This window comes from Sminthopsis crassicaudata, chromosome 4 (assembly GCF_048593235.1).
Source record: "Sminthopsis crassicaudata isolate SCR6 chromosome 4, ASM4859323v1, whole genome shotgun sequence".
Taxonomy (NCBI): domain Eukaryota; kingdom Metazoa; phylum Chordata; class Mammalia; order Dasyuromorphia; family Dasyuridae; genus Sminthopsis; species Sminthopsis crassicaudata.
The window spans coordinates 60,282,908-60,307,001 of record NC_133620.1 but is presented as its reverse complement, the minus strand read 5'-3'; the positions used below and the strand labels follow the sequence as shown (position 1 = coordinate 60,307,001).

The window sequence follows — 24,094 nt, the reverse complement described above, 5'->3', positions numbered from 1 at the left end:
TTTCCCCATTCACAGATCTTTAAGCAAGAACCCAGTGACCATTCATCAGGAGATGGAGCTTAGGCTAGAAAGTTGATCTCAAGATCCCTTTAAAGTATAAGATTTTGTTATCTGACTATATCTTGTTCACATCCAATCCAGAATTCCATTAAAGACTGTCCTTGAGATCTTATGTATTTTCCATGAGCCAGTGGAACAGCCATTGTCTGTAGCTGAGCTCTCTGCATATCTTGAACTATTTGGGTGATACTGTGAAAGAATTCTCTGAAATGGCCTTAAAAGTAATAAGACAAGGAACATGTTGTGTTGCTGGGAAAGAGATCAAGCACCCCTTTTAAATATAGCATGTGAGGTCAATTTCTCAAAATAGATGGGCTTTAAATGTCCACTAAAGGAGAAAAACAAACCTTGGATGATTAAAATGAAACAGGTGTTCCCATGTCAACCATTTTCAGATAAAATTATTTTTCAAATACAAAGAGATAAATTTCCTAAATGGCTACTATAACTTGACTTAATGTAGCTTACTACAGTGGAAGCTCTCTTGAGCACACCGATAAAATTCATTTAAAGAGTACAGAAAGTGGTGAGATATTTAGGATAGAATCTCTCTATAAATATCTCCTCTTGTGGCATTGACATCTCTATGTTCACATTTATATGGATGCATGAAGAATTAACACAATAATCTACCTGATCCCCGCCTCCCCCAACTCCATCACTAGGAAATGAATATTCTCTGTAGAAGAATATTCTTCTCGCTTCTTATAGTCTATTTTTGCATGCCCAACATAAGAATGGAAGAAGTAAACTGAGGCTAAGAATCCTAAGAACAAACTACATTTGACACTTAATGCTTTTCAGGACAGAATTATGGTTTGTACAAGAGTGCAGTCAATGGAAACAATTCTAAATAGAGAATCAGGGGACATAGTAACCTAGATTTGCTGCTTAATATCTTTACAGTCACAGTTGTATCACTTAAAGTCTCTGGGACTCTCTTTCCTGAAACACTGAAATGAGTTGTCGGTGACCTCTAAGAACTCTTCCAACTTTTAAAACTATGACCTTGATATAAAAAGCTGTATGGATCCTTCCAGTAGACTGAAGAATTCCTAGAGGTGGAGTGTGAGCATTCCTTCTCATTTATTCCTTGAATGTTGTTGGAGCAGAATAGAAAGCAGTATTTTACCAAATAGAGAGCATAGAGAAACCAGAAACATTAATATATTGAGGTCATCTCCTAGGTGAGAGGCTCAGTGATTTTCTATGTGAAACACAACTTTTTTGATCCAATTGGAACACATACTTTCACATTCTACTAATATTGTTTATTGTGAATCTTTTTTGTTTGTTTGTTTCCAAGATACATAAGGATAAAATATCCTTTTTTTATTTTATCTTATCTCTTGATAGGTTTTGCATTAGATTCTCCAGTTTTGTGTCTATACACACACACACACATGCACATATATGTATATATATATATATTTATACACACATACACACATACATATACACATAGATACTTGTATATATATTCTAAATATACACATATATGTATATTTGGCATAGAGCAGCAATTAAAAAAAAACTCCTAAAGTAATGGAGCAATCTTTTTCAGTTTCTTACCTCTGATTCATTTTACCTAGCTCCTGTAGAAAGCTTTAAAGGCAAAATCTATGACTATGCTGTAACATTTTGGTATACTCCTTTGGCTGTTTTTGACTGATTTAGCTGGAGCCTGGGTTCTTTGAACAAAAAGAAAAAAGAAAAAAGAAAAAAAAATTCCTAGGAATCTTTGGCTTTCATCAAAATGCAAAGACACAATTTACCATGGCATTAAGAAAAGAATGAAGAAGAGCAGTCCTTCAAATGTTGTAATTTATTTCAGGTTCAGAAATACAACTTCACAATTTTCACAAGTGCATATGACCTTCAAAAAATGACACAACAGGCTTTAGGAACTTGCTGCAAATAACCCGTCCATTTCCAGATTCGGGTATCAATGCTAGGAAATCACTAATCTTCCTGGCAGGTCAGTGGGACCTATTCTGGCTCAGATTAATAGAGAATCAACAGAGAGAACCAAATTTTTGCTAATATCTGAACACTGTTCTTTATAAAAATGTTTAGATGATTCTGAAAAGGAGAAAGAAAAGAAACACAGACAACACAAATAAAAACACAGGCTGGTAACACTGAGTAAGTCAAAAATCAAGTAACAGTGGTAGACTTTCTGGATGGGAGGAGCCATTCTTATCAGATCGCCTGCAGACAAAGCAAGAGGGAAGACAGGCAGAATAATATTCATTTATGACAAGAGTCTATCCTATTATATTATACAGAGAGCAAGATGTAAGTATTCCTAAGCTAAACTTTTAAACTAATAACAAATCAATAATAATAACAATAATAATCAAACAGTTGAGCCTGATGGAAAACACCAGACCAGAGAGGTGAGAAGTCTCACCAACAATACACCAGTATGAAGATAATAGGACAAACAAAAAAATCTTTCACTTCACTTCTTCCATTTCTCTGTCTTTCTCTCTCTCTCTCTCTCTCTCTCTCCTCTCTCTCTCTTTATCCTTTCTCTCTCTCTCTCTCTCTCTCTCTCTCTCTCTCTCTCTCTCTCTCTCTCTCTCTTTCTCTCTCTCTCTCTCTCCACACACACTTACATATATACAAATATATAATTACACAATACAAGATATACACCAAAATAGTGTTAAAGGTTTGCATATAGAGCACCACATACTTTACAACAAATCAACCATCCAGGGTGACAAAATTGATTCAGTAGCCATATAACGAGAAAGGCTTATTTGGGGTAAAAAGTCAGATTCTATGTGTTTGGATAAACTAGTATTCTTTTCTCTAGGATCATTCAGGATCACCAACATTTAAAATACTATTCATAGCAGGCATGCTTCTCCTGCTCTAACTTCATAGGGAGGGATCTTAAATTATTTTCATCTACTGAGTTCTATAATTTCAAAATGTGGTACTTGGATACTTTGCACAACACTAAGGAAATTTTTCGATGATTTAATTAATCATTAATATTAAATGCCAAATGTAATAATAGTAGGCTAATAAATTTGAAAATGATTTTTTCCTTCAGGTTTCCATCAAATTTATTTTGAAAAGCCTGAATTTTCTTTATTTTGTCACCTTTCTCCATTTTTTCTTGGAAACATATGGCATAGAGAAAACAAGTATGTGCATCAACTTTTTAGTATCAGTTTCAGTGACCCAGAGAGCAGTGGATTCCTGATAAGGAACTTTAAAATGTGAGTTTCCAGATCTTGCACATCATGTCTATCTGTTTGAATAAAAAATGTCCAGACATCACAACTTTGGATTCTAAATTAAATGTCTCATTTGGGCACAAAATACCAAGGTCATTCTCAGAGTTTGTGTGTCTCCTTTCAAATGAATACAATTTGGATCAAAAGACTCAAATATTTTGTGAGAGATGGTTTTCTGTTAGATAATTGCCATATGTTTCCATAGGTCCTTCATAGCTACCTTTTACATCAACAGAGGGTTTTTTTTGCAATATCTTTATGAACAACTATACTGGACATATAGATATGTACATTCATACATGTACATACACACACATATATATATATGCACACTATACATCTATAAATCATACCCATGCTTGAAACATTTTATCAAATGTTTTATGAACTTCCACAAAACACATGTACTTACATAAACATGATTCATTATTTACTGTATACAGAGTGACACATGCATAAAAAATAGGTTTGTACACATCAAACATCAACATTTATAACATACTGGTAGTAGGTCCCTTTTCATATTTGAGAGTTATGGCTACAGTCTACACAGAAGTCTACTTGACTATTTTTATTCTTTAAGTTTAGAAGGCTTAGTCTACCTAAATAGCTCAGGAAACTGTTCATTCTAAGGTTTAGGGTTAGACTTAGTTTCCATCCCAACAAATAGGAAATTGGCTAATAAGCAGATCCTGCTGCCCATCTACCTAATGAAGCACGGCTCAAAGCAATGTTGAGGAGTTAAATGTTTGCTACTGGTTTTTGGAAGTGAAATATAGTTGTTGAAAGTGAAGTCTATTTCAACATTCTGTCCACATCTAATTCAGCTGTTATTGAAACATGTCAGTATGCATGCAGTATTTATCTTGTTTGTGGAAATAAAACCACCTCAAGCCATCGTGTCTACATGTATGCATTCAGGATTTGCTCTCCTGTGCCAGATATGATAGAGCTATGGTTGTAGGAGTTACAGAGGTTGAGCAGCTAGTTTAAAAGAAAGTTCCATAGGAGGCTAGAGCCAGCATGGTAAACATTTGTACCACACATTCAGGTATATTCCTTTCTTAAGGCCATATGTGCAGGGCGTGCCCCAAAGCAAAAATTCTTCAGAAGTTCAGATTTCCCTTACATCAGCTTCTCTCTTTTGGAAAACATGAGCTCTTTGGGAAATGGGAACAATACTAAAAAACAATTCATATAGCACACATGACTGTCCAAGTCCTCAGGGTGGCTAGAGTCTATTAGAAACATCTTAGAAGTGGGGAAAACACAAAAAACAGTACCCCCCAAAGGGGGGCAGTTATAGCCAAAAGTTTAACTGCGGGGGTATAATCTGGGAGTGAAAGCCAAAGATGACAAATGTATTGTTTACGACTGCATAAGATCAGTGGAAAGAAACTTGAAAAAAATATGCAATTTTCTTTGACATGGTTTGAGACAATTTTAAAATGCACCAGTGGTTATCCACAATATTTTCCTTTAACTTGAAGGAAATTTTTTTTTTAAATACAGCAAAATGTAAAACCACATTTTGTACTAAGCCAAACCCCTGAAGTGGGAAGAGTATTAGACAGCTGGTTGCCTTTTTGCCTGTTTAAGATAATGAAAGTGAAGGACAAAAGGAAATCCTAAAATGGAGATTCATATGAAAATGTCTTCTTGAATTCCCTAACTCTGATAAGTTATTTAATATTTTCCACTTTCCTAAGACATATTTTTTAAAAAGAGAATATGGACATTGAACATCTATTCCATTTGTAAAGAGAGACTTTGTTTTTTTCAACAATGAGAAAACAAGAAATGGGAGAATAGTATAGCTAAGGAATAGTTTTTTTTATCCTATTTTGTTCTGTAAATCAAACCTAAATATTTGTAAACTATAAAGATGACATATCCTTGTTACCAAATGCAACTTCATTTGCTGATTACTACCTATAATATTTTATTGTTCAATTTAATGTTGAACATTTATAAAGAAAAATCTGATTTATTTATGTATACTATAAGATAGCATCATGTGGCACAATTATTATATGAATATTTGGTCTGTTGTCTGAGAATAGCTGATGAAATTCAATTTAGTTTGTAGAGGTTATCCTCATATCATTTCATATAGTTCTCAGCAGCACAAAACTCAGTGTTAAGGATTGAACTATTAATTGATCAGCTTAGCTGTCCTTGAAAAAAAATTGCAAAGGGAAAAAAAAAAACATTCAGTCCCCATTCTTTAAGACTAACTTTTGTTTCATATCTGAATGCTCTGATTCTTTCTTCTAAAGCCTCAGGGTACTGAGTGACCTTAAATTGGATCTGGGAGCTAGGTGATTTTAAAAGTGTTAGTTTCTTCTTCACAACACAGCCCACCTATGTTGACAGGTTCTCAGTTGCATAACCCATCCTTTAACAGGTGGCTACCTTTAATAAGCTCCAAGTTTTATTAAGAATGGTATGAATGAACAATCAAAAATTAACATTCCGCTAGGGGAAAATGGATAAAGCAAATGCTTAATTAAGTAAAGGAATTACAAATTAATATGGAATGCTTGCCTCCACCAAAATATTCAAGATAATAATCAAAAAATGGAGTCAATGTGAATGAATTGAAGTCACAAAACTGTCTTCAAAGTATGCAGTTGGTCAGTCCACTCATTTCACAGCAGCAAAAGGACTTGACCTCAGGGACTTAGACTCATGTTGTATTAGTTTCATTCCTGCCTTACTTCAAATCATGGCAGCCATCACTGGTATATGGATATTAGTACTTATGTGAAAGAAGAAAGACTGTTTCTCAGACCTTATGACAGATGTGGTGTTTTGCTTCACTTTTAAATTCTGAAATTAATCTGCTATGCCCACTGACTGATTAATGAAGAACAAGCTTTGATTCATAGTTATACATGAAGCAAAACAAATCAGTAGAAGGAAAAGGTCTTTATATTATGCAAAGCACTGAGTTTTCTTTAGCAAAGCACCTTATAAATTTTGAAAGCTTTGACTCCTAAGAAATCATAATGAAACCACTTCTCAGCAGGACTGTGAAAGGAAGGAGAGGGTAAAGGAATCTGAGTATGTAATTACAGAGCAGGCAGCAGCTTTAATAACAGACAACTGAATTCCTCTCACCCTAATTAGAATTTATGGAAAGAAGTATGTGTTGCATAATATTACTATTCTTTATTACACAGTAATGTTCCTTAATGGAAAAACATCGTTAAAGCAAGTTGGTCTTAAATTTGGAAAGGTCAAGTTCAGTCATAAGCAGGTAAAATATATATTCTCAAAGTTCTTGTTTCTTTATGTAGGACTACACCCCAAACCCTGCCCATTGAAGATTCTATAAGGTCAGTCATTTTCATGGGTTGAAGCATTATGGACCTTCCCCAAAGATTGGAAATGCCACAGGCAATGGAGAATGAATGATGAAAGTATTAGTAAAACTGGTTACTTGCCTACAGATGTCCACACATGCGTCTACTCATGATTTATTGCAACAGTTATCAAGTTAGTTGGTTTCATATAATTCGTTAGCAATTAGTTGCCATGCCAGAAATTTCACTTAGTCTAAGAGGGAAGATTCTAATGGACGAATTATAGTGGGACGAGTTGGTGATGGAGGTGGTCTCCGGCTACAAAGAGAGAAAAACAAAGGTAAAGAGACAAGTAGAAACATCTAGCATGAAATTGTAATTTTTTTGGAACAATGAGAAAGTGAAAACATAAGCATGCATATTTTCATAAATGCTGAGTGGGAAAAGTTTCAGTTCATTACAAATAAAATATATCAGCATCTCATTAATGCAGCACTTTAAAGGAATGAGATCTTTCACATGCAGGCATCTTCTAAAATATAACTGAAACTTTATACTTTTTACCATCACAATGGGCATGCTTTAAATTTTTTTGATAATTATCTCTGTTAGGTACACTATACTTCTTTCTTAGAGTATATTAAAAATAGTTTTACATCTTTTTTGAGGTTCCCATTTCTTTAAATGAATTATGCCTTGAGGGGCTACAGAGTCACATAAGGTTCTTTGTCCCTACCTTAAATGATTCTGGAATCTCCATTTTGATTCTTTAAAAAAAATTATTGGGATGGAAAACTAAATAACCAAGTTTTTTTTGTAATAACCTAAAGTAAGAAACAAATGGTCTTGGAGTGAAGACCTAAGAATTTCTCCTGTGGATAAAGTACATAGAGTCTTTGGATATTCTTTGTTTTTAGCAGTGTCTAAAATGGAAGAGGCTATTAGATCAGTAAGGTATATAACTTGGGGTGTTACTAAACCTAAGCAGCTCAACATGATTGTTTGGTTATTCCAGATTATTATGATAATTCCTTCCCTGGTCCCATGATTCATTTTTTTAAACAGAACATTCTCAATTATAATATTTGTACAAATATTGTGAACAGTGCCTGGCATATAGCAGACAAATTCTCATTCCCTTCCTCTTTCCTTTCATCTTTACTGGGAATGGGTTTAAGCTTATTCTTTATTATGTGCATGGTATCTAGGCTACTATTGATATTTTGTAACTGACACAAATTTAACAGCTTATATGTTAATTTTAGTTTTGATAAGAGCTGCCACTTTTTATTTCAAAATGACAGAGAATTCACTTGCAAGTTGGAACATCTCTTGATTGCAGCAAGGTCATCATTAAGACTATTTGCTTGCTGAACAAGTATCACAAACCAATTCTAGGTCAAGCAACACAAAATGTGTTGTCTTCTCTTGAGGGTAAGGAGTGGAAAAAGAGATCCCATTGAGACTGTAATAAGGGGCGTGAATGTGTGTGTGTGTGTACAAGAAGAGCTCTGTTGACTCACTGTGATGTAGCTTCCTATTTTAACTAATTATTCCTGTTAATGAGGTGCTAAGCCTTGTTATTTGTATATTGCTAAAGAGTTATAAGTATTGTCATCCTCTGTATTTGGTGTCCTTAATGCTCTAAGTGATTGTCCTGATTGGACAGTAGGGATTGGAAAGTAGAAAAAAAATCATTTAGAAAAGAAGTATAAAGTGTTCCCACATTGTAACCACAGAACGGAACAAACCAGTGGGACCCAATGACCAAAGGATGTTTTAGATCTTTGAGATGTGTGTAACCCATTTCTCCATCACTAGTGCCAATCAGATGCCAGTTAGGCTCTAAATGGGAATTGTACTATGGGGGGGTCATCAGCTGATCAGGTATAATGGAAAAACCCTGGCTCAGAACAGAAATTCCAGAAATATTCATGTTTTTGGTTCTGTCCCTTATTTAGTTGACTTAGCCTCACCAATTGTAAAAATGCAAACGATAATACTTAACTACCTTCTCTTACTAAGGCAAGCTATATAAATGTGAATAACAACAACAATAATGATAGTAATAGTAATTGCTGTAACTAAATGCATAAAAAGAATATTTAAATTGACAATAAGGTATTTTTTTCCTCTTTTTTGTCATTTAATAAAACTGATAAGCTTTTACCAAGCAATATCAATTAGTTAATTTGACTAGGAAAACAACCTCTTTTGGAGTTGACCATGATTAATTAAAAATATTGATGATTTCTTCTAATCATTTAAATCCATGACTCCTAGCTTATTTAAAGACAACTTTCTCTTCTTTATTAATAATTAAATAGTTTTAAAGTGGTCTTTTAAAAATGGATCTTTTAAAAATGGATATCCTAAAGATTTGTATTATTATTATCTGCTTAGATGATAAACCTCTGGAGTTTGGTCTCTTATCTTAGGTTCTGTAAACGTACCTAAAATTTTTTTTTGATAACCATACCTAAATGTAACTAATTTCATTAGAAATATAATAATTATAAGGGTTCTATAGAAGGAATGCACCAGACTATCAAAGGGATGAATCCCTGATCCAGAGGATCAGAATAATTTTCATTTTTAGAAGGATGTTGACAAGTTGGAGATTTTAGAGAAGTGTGACTAGGATAGCTGGAGAAATAGAAACTATTTTATCATGATTCATTGGAGAAAATGAGGCTGTTCACTCTTGAGAATGGAGAACTGAAGATATGATCCCTATCTTTAAATATTTAAAGGACTTCTATGTGGGAAAAGAGTTTGAATTTATTTAGTGTAGTTTCAGCAAGCAGAACAAGAATCAACATATGTGCATTATAATGAGATATCAGCATCTCATTAATCCAGCACTTTAAAGGAATGAGATCTTTCACATGCAGGCATCTTCCAAAATATAACTGAAACTTTATACTTTTTTTTCAATATTTTATTTTATTTTATTTCAAAATTAAAAAGAACTTCCCAATAATTGAAGTCACTGATGGTATATTTAAGCAGAGGCTGGATAATACCTTTTCAGTAAATTACAAATGATTAATTTATCATCTAGGAGTTTGACTTAGATGAGTTTTAAGTTCGTTTAACTTTGTCATTCTATGAATTTTTGGTTGTTTTAAATGGTCTATGTGCAGTCAGATGTTTTAAAATGATTTTAACTTTTGATTTACATTGTGAAATATATTTATGATAATTTTAGAATGAATATTATTGAATTTAATCTGATTTTCTGCATTTAACATGGACTTTACCACATCTCTTGCTTTATATCTATATACATAGTCTCTCTGTAACCTGGTTCCAATCTTCCTTTCCAAGATTTTACAACTAACTAACTTCATGATTTTGGATGTTGCTTGATCTTTCTTGATTTCTTCATTGGTAAAACAAAAGGAATTGAACAAGATAGTCTCTAAACTTTCTTGTAGTCCTGATACTTTATGATTCATTAATTTGTAACAGGGCCAAACATCACTTAGTAACAATGATGTGATCAAAATAGTGGATAAATATAATTACCATTACTATGTGTAGAATTATGAATAGGTGAACACTATAAAATCAATAACTAGTAGATTACATGAAGTGACGAGGGCTTGAGTGGTCCAGCTATAAGTGATGGGCATGTTCAATTAGTGTTGTGGAGAAGAAAGAGGATTAATTTATCAATAGCCAATATCATTGGGTATGAAAAAAATTTGAAAAGATAGCATAGTTGCACTGACTAAAGCAGGGGACATTTAAACAAAGAAAGAATTTTGACCAAAAAGATAAATGAAACTTCAACACTTTTTCTCAAGCTGGTTAATATTGACACCAGGCATACAAACTACAATACTAGAACAGTGACCTGTATAGTCAGGTTAATAAATGTGGCATTGAATTGAATCTCTGTATCATGTTCTAGTTCCCAGTTTTATAGGAACAAAATGAACTATAAATATGAATATTTTGTAACCAAATAACCTGAATCTACAATTGTTTTATAGAAAAATAATATAAAAACATCCAACTTTAAACTTTTGGTAGATTTTCATCTAATATCTCATTAGAATATAATATAAAATGAATACTAACTTATTAAAAACACGATTTGAAGAGGTTTTAATGGGAGAGAAGATTGGGCTAAAACTATTAAGATGAAATTTTATATGGATAAATATGAAATCTTATACTTGGTTCAAATAATCAAGTTCATAAATGAATGTATGACTAGACAGCAGTTCATTTGAAAAAAAAATCTAAAAATTTTAGTGGACTGCAAGTTCAGTATCAGTACACAGTGGTAGCCAAAGAAATCTAATGTACTATCAGGTGGCAGTAAGGCAGGCATAAAGTCCAGGTAATACAGAGTTCCACTGCAACTTCCCTGGAGAAAACCCCTGAAAAGAACTGTTTAATTCCGGGAGTCAAAAATGATACTATTAAGCTAGAGAATGTTGAGAGAAAGGCTAACCAGGAAAGTGAAGAGCCTTGATGACTTATGAGGACCTGTGGAGGGAATGGAATATTCAGCCTGGAGAAAGGAGACTTATGGAGATAAGAAAGCATTTCTGTGGTGAAGGGTGATTGCATGGAAGAGGGATTAGATTTTATTCTGTTTGATCTCACATAGTAATAGTGGGAACAATGGAAGGGAGCAACAAAGACCCCAAATTAGGATAATATAAATTAAAAAAAAATCTTCCCAACAATGATCAGTATCTCAATGTAGAAAAAGACTGCTTTAGGAAGCAGTAGAATCCCTTGCTCACTAAAGATCTTCCAGAAATGACTGGAATTACCACATCTCAGGTTCATTGCAAAAGGTGTTCCTGGACAGGTATGGGTGAGACTCAGCAACATCTGAGATTTCTCTGACTCCAATACTCTGGGACTCAGGGTGAATTTTACTAATACAAAAATGCTAAAATATTCTCTCTGGGGAACCACTAGAAAGACAGAAAGCAAATTCAATTTGGCAGACATTTATTAAGTACCTATTTTTGTGACAGACACTATATTAGATGCTGAGAACATAAGGATAAAAAGGAAAACAGTCCTATTCTCAAAGATTTTACATTTTCTCAGGGCAACATGTCAACCAATCAATTAGGAAGAATTTATGGGAACTTACTATGGGCCAGGCACTGCACTGGTCTTGTGTTTTATGTGTCTGGTATCCACAGTTAATGTAATAGTCTAGAGAATTTTAATGCAATCGTTGTGTGTGAACCACTCAGTTTGTACAAGACAGCAAAAACATGGCAGGTATAAGGCAATCTGAGAAGGAAAGGGGATTAAAAGACACCTTTAGTTAGTAGCATTTGAGTTGAGTTTTGAAGAAAGCAAAGGAAATCAGCAGAAGGAAGGAAAGAGAAAGATCATTCCAGGCTTAGGGGATGGCTAGTGTATGAAATTAGAGAGATGGCCAATGCCTGGAGGAGTCAGACAGTGGGAAGAGCAGGTTCTGAAGAGTGTTAAAGCCAAATGAAGGGGGTTATATTGTTTTTGGAGCTCACTGGGGAGGGTGACATGACCTGACCTTGAGAAAAATCACCTTGGCAGCTTGAGATAGTTTAAATATGGAGAGACTGGGAAATGCATTTGAAGGCTACTGCAGTAGTCTTGGTGAGGTGATAGAGGCCTGAATGAGGGCTGTCACTGAATGAGTGAGGAAAAGGGGGCTGAAGGCAGAAGTGATAAGATTTAACTTAAGTGTGGGTGAGGGGTCAAAATGACAGCAAGACTGAGTGCTGAGATGACTATGGTGCACTCAATAGTAATAGGGTCATTGGGGAAAGGAAAAGAAGTAGGGGTAAAGATAATGAGTTTGAGATGTGGAGACTGAGCTGCCTTTAGGGTATTCTCTTCAAACTCCAAAAGGCAATTGGTGATTGAGTTGTAGGTCACAAGGAAGAACTAGATCTATAGATTTAGGAATTTTTCTTATAGAGATGATATATACAGATGACAAATACAGAATGTCTAAAATACAGAGGCTCAAGAAGAAGTATTTGACAACAAAGGGGAGATCAGAAAGGTCCTCATAGAGAAGGCAAAATTTAACGGAAGGCTTGAATAAAAGGGACTGCAAGAGGCAGAAGTGAGGAGAGAAATATTGCAGACACAGAGGACCACAGCCTCTGTGTGGACATAGAATGATGTCTAAGCAGATTAAAGAAGTACATTTCAGGTCAACCATTAATATTTACTTCATTACTTCAGCCTCTAATCTATTTAAAGTGGGTTTTTTTAGTCCACTGTACAACAGAGTTTGTTTTGGGTGGAGCAGTTATTAATTTTGCAACAACTGTTCCTCAGTTGCTCTTCTTTGTGATGGGTTTCATTAAGTTGCCATTTTTTTAATTGAAATGGAGCATCTTGTATCACTTAGAGTTTATTGAAACACTGTGTGTATGTGGTTGGTTTATAGTTACTATAGGAGAGCCATGCTTCTGCTTTCAAATCAAAGCTGAAAGATGTGAGACCAACATAATGGCCTTACAATTTGTAGCTGCAGGGCTGGGCACTGTATACTATTTTTGCACTCTACCAAATGTCACAAGAAAGGCAAATGCTGCTGCAGGGTGCATGGAACTGTGGAGGAATAGAATGGCTTCTCTGGTAAATCAGAAGGATATGCCAGTTTCTTTGTTTCATCCTTTTCTGATTTATGGTGGTAAGAATAGAAGAAGTAAAACATGTCAACTTCCCCTTGAGGACATTGACCCACTTTGGTTAAGCTTAGGTAAATCTGGGCTTTTCATGGATATTGGGTCAACTTTACATTAGGACTCTTGCAGGACAAATTCCTTTGGATTTCAGGGAAATTAGCTTGATTAAATTAGGGGAGATTCAGGAGCTCTGCTTTAATAAAGATAAAGTAAAAATACTCAGGACAACAAAGATGTGGATCTCCAGGTCATGATCAATGAATAGTAGATAATCTCAGTAGGCTGACAACTCTTTTAAAACTGGAAACTGGAAGGGGACCTTAAGAATTTTTTTTGTTCAACTCCCTCATTTTACAAATAAAAAATGAAGGTCCAGAGAAATGAATTATTCAAAGGCATATAGGTGAGTCAATGGCAAAATTGAGATTTGAATCCAACTCTTCTGACTCCAGATCCAATACTTTTTCCATGCTTTCTTCTTACTCTTAGAATGGAAAAAGAGTAAGTTTTAGGATGAAAAGTCAATCTCAGCAAGTATCCTTTTTGTTTGGTAAATATGTCATCTCTGCAATGATGAAAAAAAGTGGTAAGTGCTGTAGTCCTGACTTCCTAGAAATGGTGGCTTCAAATTTGCTTTTGTTGCTACTTAAATTCATTTGGAGAAAAGAAAAAGTAAAAGAGGAAAAGGAGGGTATAAGCACAGTTTAGTGCAATTTTGTGTCAGTAAGATCTGATACTAATTATGTGATGGTGATCAAGTTACTTAACATCTGAGACTTAGTTTCCAGAGCTGTAATATATAGAGTATATAACAGGGAAATATAACAGGAAATATAATAGGGAAACTATGAAAGCCTGGCAAATAATCTCGAAATACTCTAGATTTTGGGAAAGCAGATTTTTGAAGATCTCAGAAAAAAGCTAAATAGCAAATAACACACAAAAGCTAAATAATATTTTCTATGGATTAAATTTTGAAGAAGTTGTTCACAAGAGGAAGGGGGAGTCTCAAGAATGAAACTGACAAAAAGAAACTTCTGAAAGTGAGGAAAAATAGGAGTTGTTTAAAAAGACAATTGTAGATGTTCAGGAAGTGCACCAACCAATTTTTAAAAAATGTTTAAAATAACTCATCCAAATAAAAAAGATATAGAAATATATATGTATAGAGAAAGGAAGGATAGGGAATAGAGGGTAAATTCAAAAGTGTAGCATAGTCCTATAAAAAGCTAATCAGAATAAACTGAGATTGATGATGAACATCAAGGACAATGAAGAGAGAGTTTAAAATATTTTTTTTTTACCATGTTGGGGAAAAGAAGTTTGAAGATAGTTATTGCTTAGGATGGATGGGATCCTGATAACTGACAACAAAAATAAAGGAAATCAGTTTCTAATCCATGTCAAAATATTTCTGTCAGTTATACCATAAAATAAACTAAAAGAAAAAAGCAGTGGTGTGAACCTTTGTTAGAGGTTTTAGGAAATTCTAAATAATACTAGCTAGCATTTACATAAAACCTTAAAGTTTGCAAAGCACTTTGTACATATTAGCTCATTATTATTAGTAGTAGTAATTCTTGTGACATGGAAGACCAAAGGCTAATGCATTCTTGATTTGTATTGAGAAACATGGATTGAAGAAATAAGGAAATGAGAGGCCTATTGTTCTCTTTCCTGTTCATATTACATAATATTAAGTTCAATTATGGGTATCAGTTTTGAAAAATAACCAATAAGCAGGAAAGTAACCAGAGGAAGATAGCCAAGATTAGGAAGGTTCTTAAAACCAAGTCATATAAAAAGCATTTGAAGGAATTGGAGATGTTTAGCTTGGATAACTGAAGACTTCTTGAGGTTGTAGGAAGGAAATGATAATTGTCTTCAAATATCTTAAAGTTTCATATGTAAGAGGGAGTAGACTGAATTTCTTTAGTCCTGAGAGGAACCAGGAGCAAAGAGTAGAAATTACAAAACTAAACTATAGCAAACAAACCTTAAAACAATAAAAAACAGATTTAGTGTTGATGTAAGGAAAAGTTCTTATTAAGCAGGCTTGTCCAAAAATGGAATGGTGAGGAAACCCTTAGTAGAGAGGAAAATGAATGGCCATGTATAAGATTTGTTATAATAGGAACTTCTTTTTGCTTATGAATTAGACTGGATGGTCTAGGTCCTTTATAAGAGACTCTAAATTCTGTAAGTGAGAAAATACCTCACATATTTTGATATGTGGGTGATGTCAGTCTCAAAGAAATATGAAAGAATGATACAGTATAAAGATGACAGCTGCTACTACTCTCATTATTATAAGGTGAAGAGTAGAAAGATAGTGGAAATCCATTGATTTTAAGAAGTAGTCAAATTGTAAATTTAGGTTTAGAATTGTTGAGAATGAGGCTTTATTAAGTTAATTGTTATTCATTAGCAATCAGTAGGACTACAACAAATGATATTAATCAATACTATTTGCTTTTAAAAAGATCAATGCAAGCAGAAATTAAGCATGTCTAATATCAAAAGTGAAGTACTACAAATTTTCCTATAGGGAGTGTAAGGATGTAATATCAACTCACCACAAAATTGGTGCAACCCTTTAAAAGAAAATTCTTTATATATAATTCTTTTTTGTTTCAAAGAAATTTATAAGGGGGAAATTATATTATTAAAGATATACTACATGCTTCTTTTAGATAACAAAATTTCCTTAGTGTTTAATATTTTAAGTATCACTCAATTTGCCAAAATGTAAATTACTTGCAATTTTTTAATGAACTCATGAGAATGTAATTAATAACTTTATTAATAATTTGAACTGAGAATATGGAGTGATTGTTTCTGTAGAATTTAAGAGCTATTTTATATTTTTTACTTTCTATGGTAGGAAAATATTGAATTTCTAGGGACATATCCTTAAGTGATTTGTGAATTAATAGTTACATGATTCAAGCACTTTTCAGACTGTCTCTACTTCTTGGGAGATAATGAATTCTATTACTATTTGTAATGTACTTCCTCATAATTGTTTGGAAATGCCTAAAATAGTGCCTGGAACAGAAGAAACATTCAATTAATACTTGATGATTATTAATTGATTAATCTTATTTTTACCAACAAGCAAGGTTTGGTTAATGGAGTAGAAATGATGAAAATCATAGTGGGACATTTAAAAATTTGTGATGAAGAGTTATAGGAAAATTCTTAAGCTATCTAGATTTTGATAAAATAAATTTCAGAGAAAATATAAGTGAAATTTTAGGGACAAAAATCAAATAGGGGAAATCACTCTTGAATGGATGAAGGAATTATATTAATGAAATTGCAAAGAGAAATAATTCCAGTGAGGAAAAAAAGAGTAGTTTTGTAGAGAATTCAATGAATGAGGACACACAAAATATTTATAAATAAACAAACTTTTAAAAGGTATGGAGGAATAGAATGAAGGGCAGGCAATAGGATCAGTTCAGAAGAATGGCACCATCCCATAAGAAAGGCATAAAAATATTAAATTTCAAAATGAGCTGATGCTGGAGAGGAAACCTGAGGACAACAAAAGGTATTTGGTTGTTTTTCACAATATTGGGGAAAAAGGGGGGATCATTAAAGAGCTAAGATTGATGCTTATTGTGATAATAAGTGATAGAAAGAAATCTATACAAATCAACTCTTATTTTGATACTGTTTTTTCAGTCAAGGACAAAACAAGGAGTTTTGGATTAGAAAGAATAGCCATTTCAAAAATGGTTGAAAGGGAGCTGATAGAATAAACAGGAAGATCTAGTTGTCCTTGAATTCATTTGACCAATTCAAGATAAATTATGTTACATGATATTCTGAGATTATTGATGAAGGCAATGCCTGAGCTACTGTTGGTGATCTTTGAAGGGCTGTGGAAAATGAGAGATACTACAAGCACAGGAAAGAGCAAGTATTGACATGATTGTCACAAAAGAAAAGTCAATGACATCTCTAAAATTTTGAATTTTTATAGAAATTTCAATGTCTGGCAAAATTGTGAAATACATAAAGATATATTTGTGACCATCTAGAAAAAGAAGTGATTACAAAGAGCTCACATGACTTCATAAAAATAAGCAATGTCTGCTGTTGAGGGGAATGCTATGGATATAACCTTGATTTTTATCAAAGCATTTATCAAAGTTTCTTATGCTATTCTTGTGAAAAAGAGAGAGAGATATTTATAATATAATATATATGTTTAGGAACTATATAGTATAACTATGTGGATTTGGAATTGCTTGAATGGCCAGACTCAATATCTTGATGTCAACTTGGAAGGAAATCTAATAGAGTAGGCAAGGCTTCACATACGTGCTTTGCCTTGTGCTATATTTAAACATTTTTTATTAATGATTTGAATAAACTGGTTAGTTGGGCAACAAATTCTTTCTTTCTTTCTTTCTTTCTTTCTTTCTTTCTTTCTTTCTTTCTTTCTTTCTTTCTTTCTTTCTTTCTTTCTTTCTTTCTTTCTTTCTTTCTTTCTTTCTTTCTTTCTTTCTTTCTTTCTTTCTTTCTCTCTCTTCTTCCCCCTCCCTCCCTCCCTCTATTCCTTTCTTTCTTTCTTCCTTCCTTTCTTCCTTCCTTCCTTCCTTCCTTCCTTCCTTCCTTCCTTCCTTCCTTCCTTCCTTCCTTCCTTCCTTCCTTCCTTCCTTCCTTCCTTCCTTCCTTCCTTCCTTCTCTTTCTCTCTTTCTCTTTCTCTTTCTTCTCTCTTTCTCTCTCTCTCTCTCTCTCTCTCTCTCTCTCTCTCTCTCTCTCTCTCTCTCTCTCTCTCTCTCTCTCTCTCCCTCTCTCCCTCTTCCCTCCCTCCCTTCTCATCCTCCCTTCCCTCCTTCCCTTCCCTCCTCCCTCTCTTCTCTTTTCTTTTCTTCTTCCCGTGAATAGTCATTTTATCCAGGTCAGAACAATTTGTTATATTTGTTTTTAAAACTGAGTTCCACATTCTCTTCCTTCCTCCTCATCCCACCCAATTGGCCTAATAATGTGGTATTATTAGGTCAAAGAGTATGCATGATTTTATAGACCTTTGAGCATATTTCATATCTTTTGATCATTTATCAACTGGGGAATATTTCATTTTAAAAATAAATTAGATTCTGTTACTTATATGTTTCAGAAATGAAGACTTCATCAGAGAAACTTGCTTCAAAATTCTTTTCACAATTACAATTGCTAAGGGTATCCTCTCTCCCCCTCCATTTGTTCCATTCTCTCTTTTCTCCCTGACCCTCCTTAAAAGTGTTTGCTTCTGATCCTCTCCATCCTCGAATATGCCTTCTCTTCTATCACCCTTCTTCTCTCACTTTCTTGTATCCCCCTTCCCCTCCTATTTTCCTGCAGGGTAAGATATGGTTTCTATATTGGAGATTATTTTCTAAAGAAATACCATTACTTTCAAAAATTTCCAGCAGGGGGAGTTCTTAGATGCGGCAGAAGAAATTTTAAAAGTTTTCCCCCACAAAGCAAACAGAAAAACAAACAGAAAGGCAGTATGCCTTGCTAGCTGCCATGTCAATGAGTAAATATGTGACTAAGCTCAATTAAATGTTTAATACAAAACCAAGTAATGATATTGGGTAGAGATAGAATGGCCCTCATTTTCTCTTCCTCTTTCTGATGTAGTCAAACTGAGAATAGATTTGCTGTGTTGAGCTGTTACCAGGGAGGAAAAAGTTGATTTATGGGTAGATCTAGAAATATTAGTAATTTTTTTTTTCTTTCTGATAATGTTATGCTGCATCTAAGTATTTCTTAGTCAAAAAGACTCAAGAACAGCTTTTGAAAACTAAATTTTCAACATGTGGCAAAGGCACTTCTGAACTCTAGAGAATTCAGTTCCGTTTTCTCAGTGGCTGGCTGGCTGGCCTGCCCCCCTTTCTCTTTCTCTGTCTCTGTTTCTCTGTCTCTGTCTCTCTGTCTCTCTCTTGAAAAGGAAATGCTATGTTTGTAAAAGTTAGTGGTAAAAGGGCAGGGATCATAAGTCCCCAGGGTCATATAAAGAGTCTGGAGAAAGAATCAGAGATTTTTGACTAACAATTATCAGCTCAGTCACAAAGAATTCATCAAAAATTTGGTATCGGTTGTATGAATAAAATAGATATTGATGTTCCTTATTAGTTTCTATTTTTGTACAATTTTGTGAGAGTAAGGTGATGGATTGATGTGTATAGAGAAGAATAATAATAGTGAGCATGTGATAAATTTTCAACCAGTTTCCTTGTCCTAGATCCAGAGCTCTAATAAGTTAAGCTTTTTGTTTTATGTTTTAATTTTTAGTCATTATTATTGTTGTTTTTAATAAAAGCGCCTACAAAAACTCTACCAGTTCAGGCACAAAGTCACTAAATAAAGCAAGTCTAGACTGCAAAATCAATGAAAAACATATGGGAGCCCTTTAGGGATCTCCCTTAACAAAAGCTGCCATCATCCTGGAGCCATATTCCATAAAATATGCTTTCAGAAAAACATTGCTGCAATGACCATGGGAGGCCCTTGATGAGGAAATTGTTGGACTTTGGGAAAGAGAAGCTAAAAACATTTATAAATAAAAGGCTTTCATTTTCTCTTACATCTTATAAACTTTCTTTGCATGCTTTTTTTTAAACATCACAGGTATGATAGAAAAGGTCAGATAATAAGAATAGCTGAAATAAAAATAACAAATTTAATAATATAATGTAATTTCTATGTATTAGAGTAAATATAGAATGTAAAGTAAATTTCTAGTTTTCAAGAGGAAGTACACTGCACAATTACTTCTTGACTCAACTTCAGAAACTCTGAACAACTGATCTCAAAGCAATTTTGGACAGGGCATGACAACAAAGTACTATTTTGAATAATGTTGGATGCTACATGAAGCCAAAGAGAGTAGGACATTTTCTTCTTCTCATTACCTCATTGTATTTGTCTGCCAAAAGCAGCTAGAAGGCAGGTGTTTGAGTAACATAAGAAACTAAAGGAAAAGAAAATGGGGTCCAGTGTTTTGGATGATGCTACTGAATTGAGGTACAAAGAAAAAAACAACTGGGAAAGAATGAAGTAGGAAAGTAGTGAAATGAGAAATGATTGCAGGAGAATATTGCCCCTTACATTAGAGATAATGGACCCAATGATCTCTGTAATCACTCTTAGTCTTTTCTCAATTTTTTATGTATCTTTTTCTTTCTATATATTCGTGTAGAGTGAGAGAATAAGAAACAAATAATAAAAAAGGACTTTAAAGGTAGCATTAATAAAATGGATTGAAAGTTTTATATTTTATAGGTATGCACTTGCAAAATCTAGAAATCCATTTGGGGACTTCTTTTCTACACTTATTATGGCTTTCAGGAAAACACTAATGGAATAATTTGTTTTACAGGGCAAGGGACTGGATTTGTTTTCAGGATTTCACTGTGGGAAGGAAAGACTTAGGGGTTCAGGAAAGGTAAACTCTCTACATATAAGAGTATTAGTTCCTGAGGACTGAAGTTAGAAGTTTTGTAAGCAATTGGAATCTTGTGACTGCTGAATAGGTATTAAGCAATAATGTTAAGCTAAATGATCTTACCTACATAGTAAAACATAAAATAAAAATGAAGCATTTAGTCATATAACCAAAATTTGAGGAGGAATAGGGTATATTTATTAACATAATATCCTTTAAAATGTATTTCTCATATGATGTTAAAGTTATTAATCATTAAGATAATTTCAAATTAGCATGGTATGGTCTGAAAAAATTATACAATATTCTAAACGTACTTAAAATATATTTATATAGTCTGACAAACTGAAATATAAGGTCAATATATTGGAAATAGGATAATGCAGTGTGGAAAGACCCTGGATTAGAACCAGAAAAACTTATTTTCAAATTTTGGTTCTATTACTGATTACCCGTTTGTCCTTGAGAGAGTCACTCCTCTGTGGGTCTCAGTTTCCTCAGCTATAAAACAAATAGATCAGACTGGATGATCTCTAAGATCTCTTTTCATTTCCAAATTATGTTTCTGGAATTTTTAGGGTTTGGGAGACAAAAGAAATGCTCTGTACTGCATGATTCCTGTAGTCAACACATATTAATTTTCAACTCAGTGCAATCAATGAGTTAGAATTTTCTCTAATAAGGTTTCTTTATTCAACTTATTTCATATTTCCCATCATTAATAAAAACTAAAATTTTCTCTTGATCATTATAAATAGTAGTGACTTTTTTTTTAATTTTTCAATTTTTTTCCTACATTAACATAAAGGTATGGATATTAGTAGGTATGTGGAGATTTGACTGCCAGTATCCTGATTTCAAACTTTGAGAAAAAGATTAGTCACTTTCAAAATTGATCCTGAGAATAATTTTAAGTTGAATCAACAAAACTGGGTGCAGTATAGAATGTGATTTTAATTAAAGATACAAACATTCATCATAGAGACATTGTGGGCACTGTGCTTTGAAAACCTTAGGTACTATAGATAGATGTGAGGTGATAAAGTTCGCACAATTAAGCTTCTCTTATAATTATAGAAGTCCTGGAAATGTCCTCATCTTCCTTCTCACATATTGACTATAAGTCCTGGACCAGTCACTTTTCTCGTTACCCCTAGGCAGTGCACTAAAACTCTTAAACCAGATATCTTCATGAAAGGAGGAGCTCCTTCCTTCAGTAAAATTATAGGCTCTTAGTGGATGGGGGAAAGGTAGTATGTGGTAAGGTAGTTTGTGATGTTCAAATCAAATCCTACAACACTCCCACTCTGTGAGTTGTGGATTATCCAGTCTCTAGTATCCTGTTTTCTTCTCTCTTTCTCTGCTATACATTTGGCCCACATTGCTTTTTATTGATTCTTCCATCAAAGGATATTTAAGAGAAAGGGTTTTTACCTTCTCATTAATTGCAAACTCCTTTTTGATTTATGTTTGTTAGAATAATTACAAAATGTTGGCACTAGTTTTCAATGTCTGAAATAATTTACAAAATAAAAAGATACCACATTCTTACAGATTCTAAATTCTTTATGTTTTAAGGCAAATCTCAGTCAAAACTTAACTTTGCTTAGGCTGAATAGTTGAGAATCTGAAGTACTGGTCTTTTTGAGCAGCTGGGATGGGCTGTTCTTTCTATAGTAAATGTGAATAATAACAGCTCTAACACTTCTGCTTCTCCTTAAATAACACACTGGATATTTATTTATGTTTGTAGGACCATTTTTTTTTAAATTGAGCATTTTCTAGCACTGGTTCTTTGTATTTTTTGTACACCCTGTGGCTGTGATGCCTGAAGAGCATCCAAAAGGAAAGAACAAGGGTCATACTAAGTTAGAGCATTGCCTACACTGGGAAGTTGCCTGCATACCTTGTGGCTTTAGACTTGCCCTCTACAGAAACTTTTCTAATTTTGAATCATTGAGTCATGTGACCCTCACCCTCATCCAATTGCTTGCAATTTGGCATCAACACACAGATCTCTCAAGCTTTCCCCTATCCCCTCCCTTGTAAGCACTGGCCAGGGCAAAAAGTATTAAATTATTTGAGACCACATGATTCTGTAAGTGAGATAGATTTTATCTGGCAACCAAAGGGTGTAAATATGTGTTTAGACACAGACACACCCACAGAGGAAACTTACTATATGTAGACATGAACAAGCCAAAGGCTTTTCATGTCAACTATTTTAAAGTTCTACATTTAGACAGCTATAAGATTGTGACAAGCAGACAAAAGTCACCAACCCCTCAGCTCCTTTTTAAACCCCTTCCTTTTATTGCTGGAGACAGACACCTAAAGACATAAGGCTTTGAGGAAAGGATCCAGCATTTAAACTTTCATTTTGAATTTCCTGGTCGTTATTGGTCAAAGCAACTGTGGTAAGCATTATTTACATTTTTCTTCTAATTTTTCCTAATAGGCTATAACTCATAAAGAAAGGGGACCACTTTGCCCATTCTGAGAGTTTAGTACCTGAATGGAACGTAAGCTACAATTTAGTACTCCATGAAAAGCTGAAGTTTTGGAAAAACTCATTGGACAATAATTAACTCTTAATTAGCTGAAACAGAACGTCTAACTGTAAATTTATTCTTTTCTAACAATAAGAGAGAAAAAACTATAACAATCACATTGTAGGACATGGCCAACATAGTACACGTTTGCTTACAGTCTAGCCATTTATTTTTAAGCTGACATCGGCTTGTACATAGGAACATTCAGCAGATTCCAACTGGTGACAATTTGCTGCTGACTGGCCAGGGGGAAAAATAAATCTTTGACTATGCATATTCTACTGGTCACTGATTCCTGTGCCAGATTTCTGCCTTGGCTGTTTTCCTCTATCAATCAGGTGAGACCCAGGGCAAGGCTAGGAATACTAAACCCCTGGAAAGCCTTTCCCTCCATTTGTGGAAGCCAGCAATTCAGAGCCCCTAAAGAGAACAATGAAAGACTATTTGCTATTTCTTGTCATGGAACACTGAAGCAATTCTGTTTAGTTAACCCAATGCCAGTTACCTCTGGGTTAACAAAGACATATTGTTATACTAGCAGTTGCCTGTCTGCATTCACATGACTTGTGCTTTGATGCATGTAAAATGCATAGTTTTGTCATCTCCTATTTTCCCCTTCATCCTCAACATTTGGTGTCTGAAAAAACATGTAACAAGGCCCTTTAAAAACACTGTGGAAATAGTCTCCTCCCACTATGCTCCCAATTCTCATCTTCCCCAAACTTGCAGTTCTATTCCTGGGCCTCTAGTGAGCAGTCTCTTATTCTGAATTGTGGTAGGTTGGAGATATTTATGGAAAATAGA

General features: G+C 34.0%; 1 protein-coding gene across 4 annotated transcripts in view; it reads right to left on the bottom strand.

Moving 5' to 3' along the window:
• Window positions 1–24,094, bottom strand: part of DNM3 (dynamin 3) — a 562,491-nt gene that overhangs the window by 4,092 nt on the left and 534,305 nt on the right. For 2 of the 4 annotated variants that reach the window (XM_074308348.1, XM_074308349.1), the window contains one exon: window positions 1,871–6,940. The exons of the other annotated variants lie outside the window; for them this stretch is intronic. In XM_074308348.1, coding sequence (XP_074164449.1) covers window positions 6,871–6,940 — 70 coding nt within the window. In that variant the 3' untranslated portion in view covers window positions 1,871–6,870. Of the gene's footprint in view, window positions 1–1,870; window positions 6,941–24,094 lie in introns of those variants that run through there. 4 annotated transcript variants of the gene reach the window in all.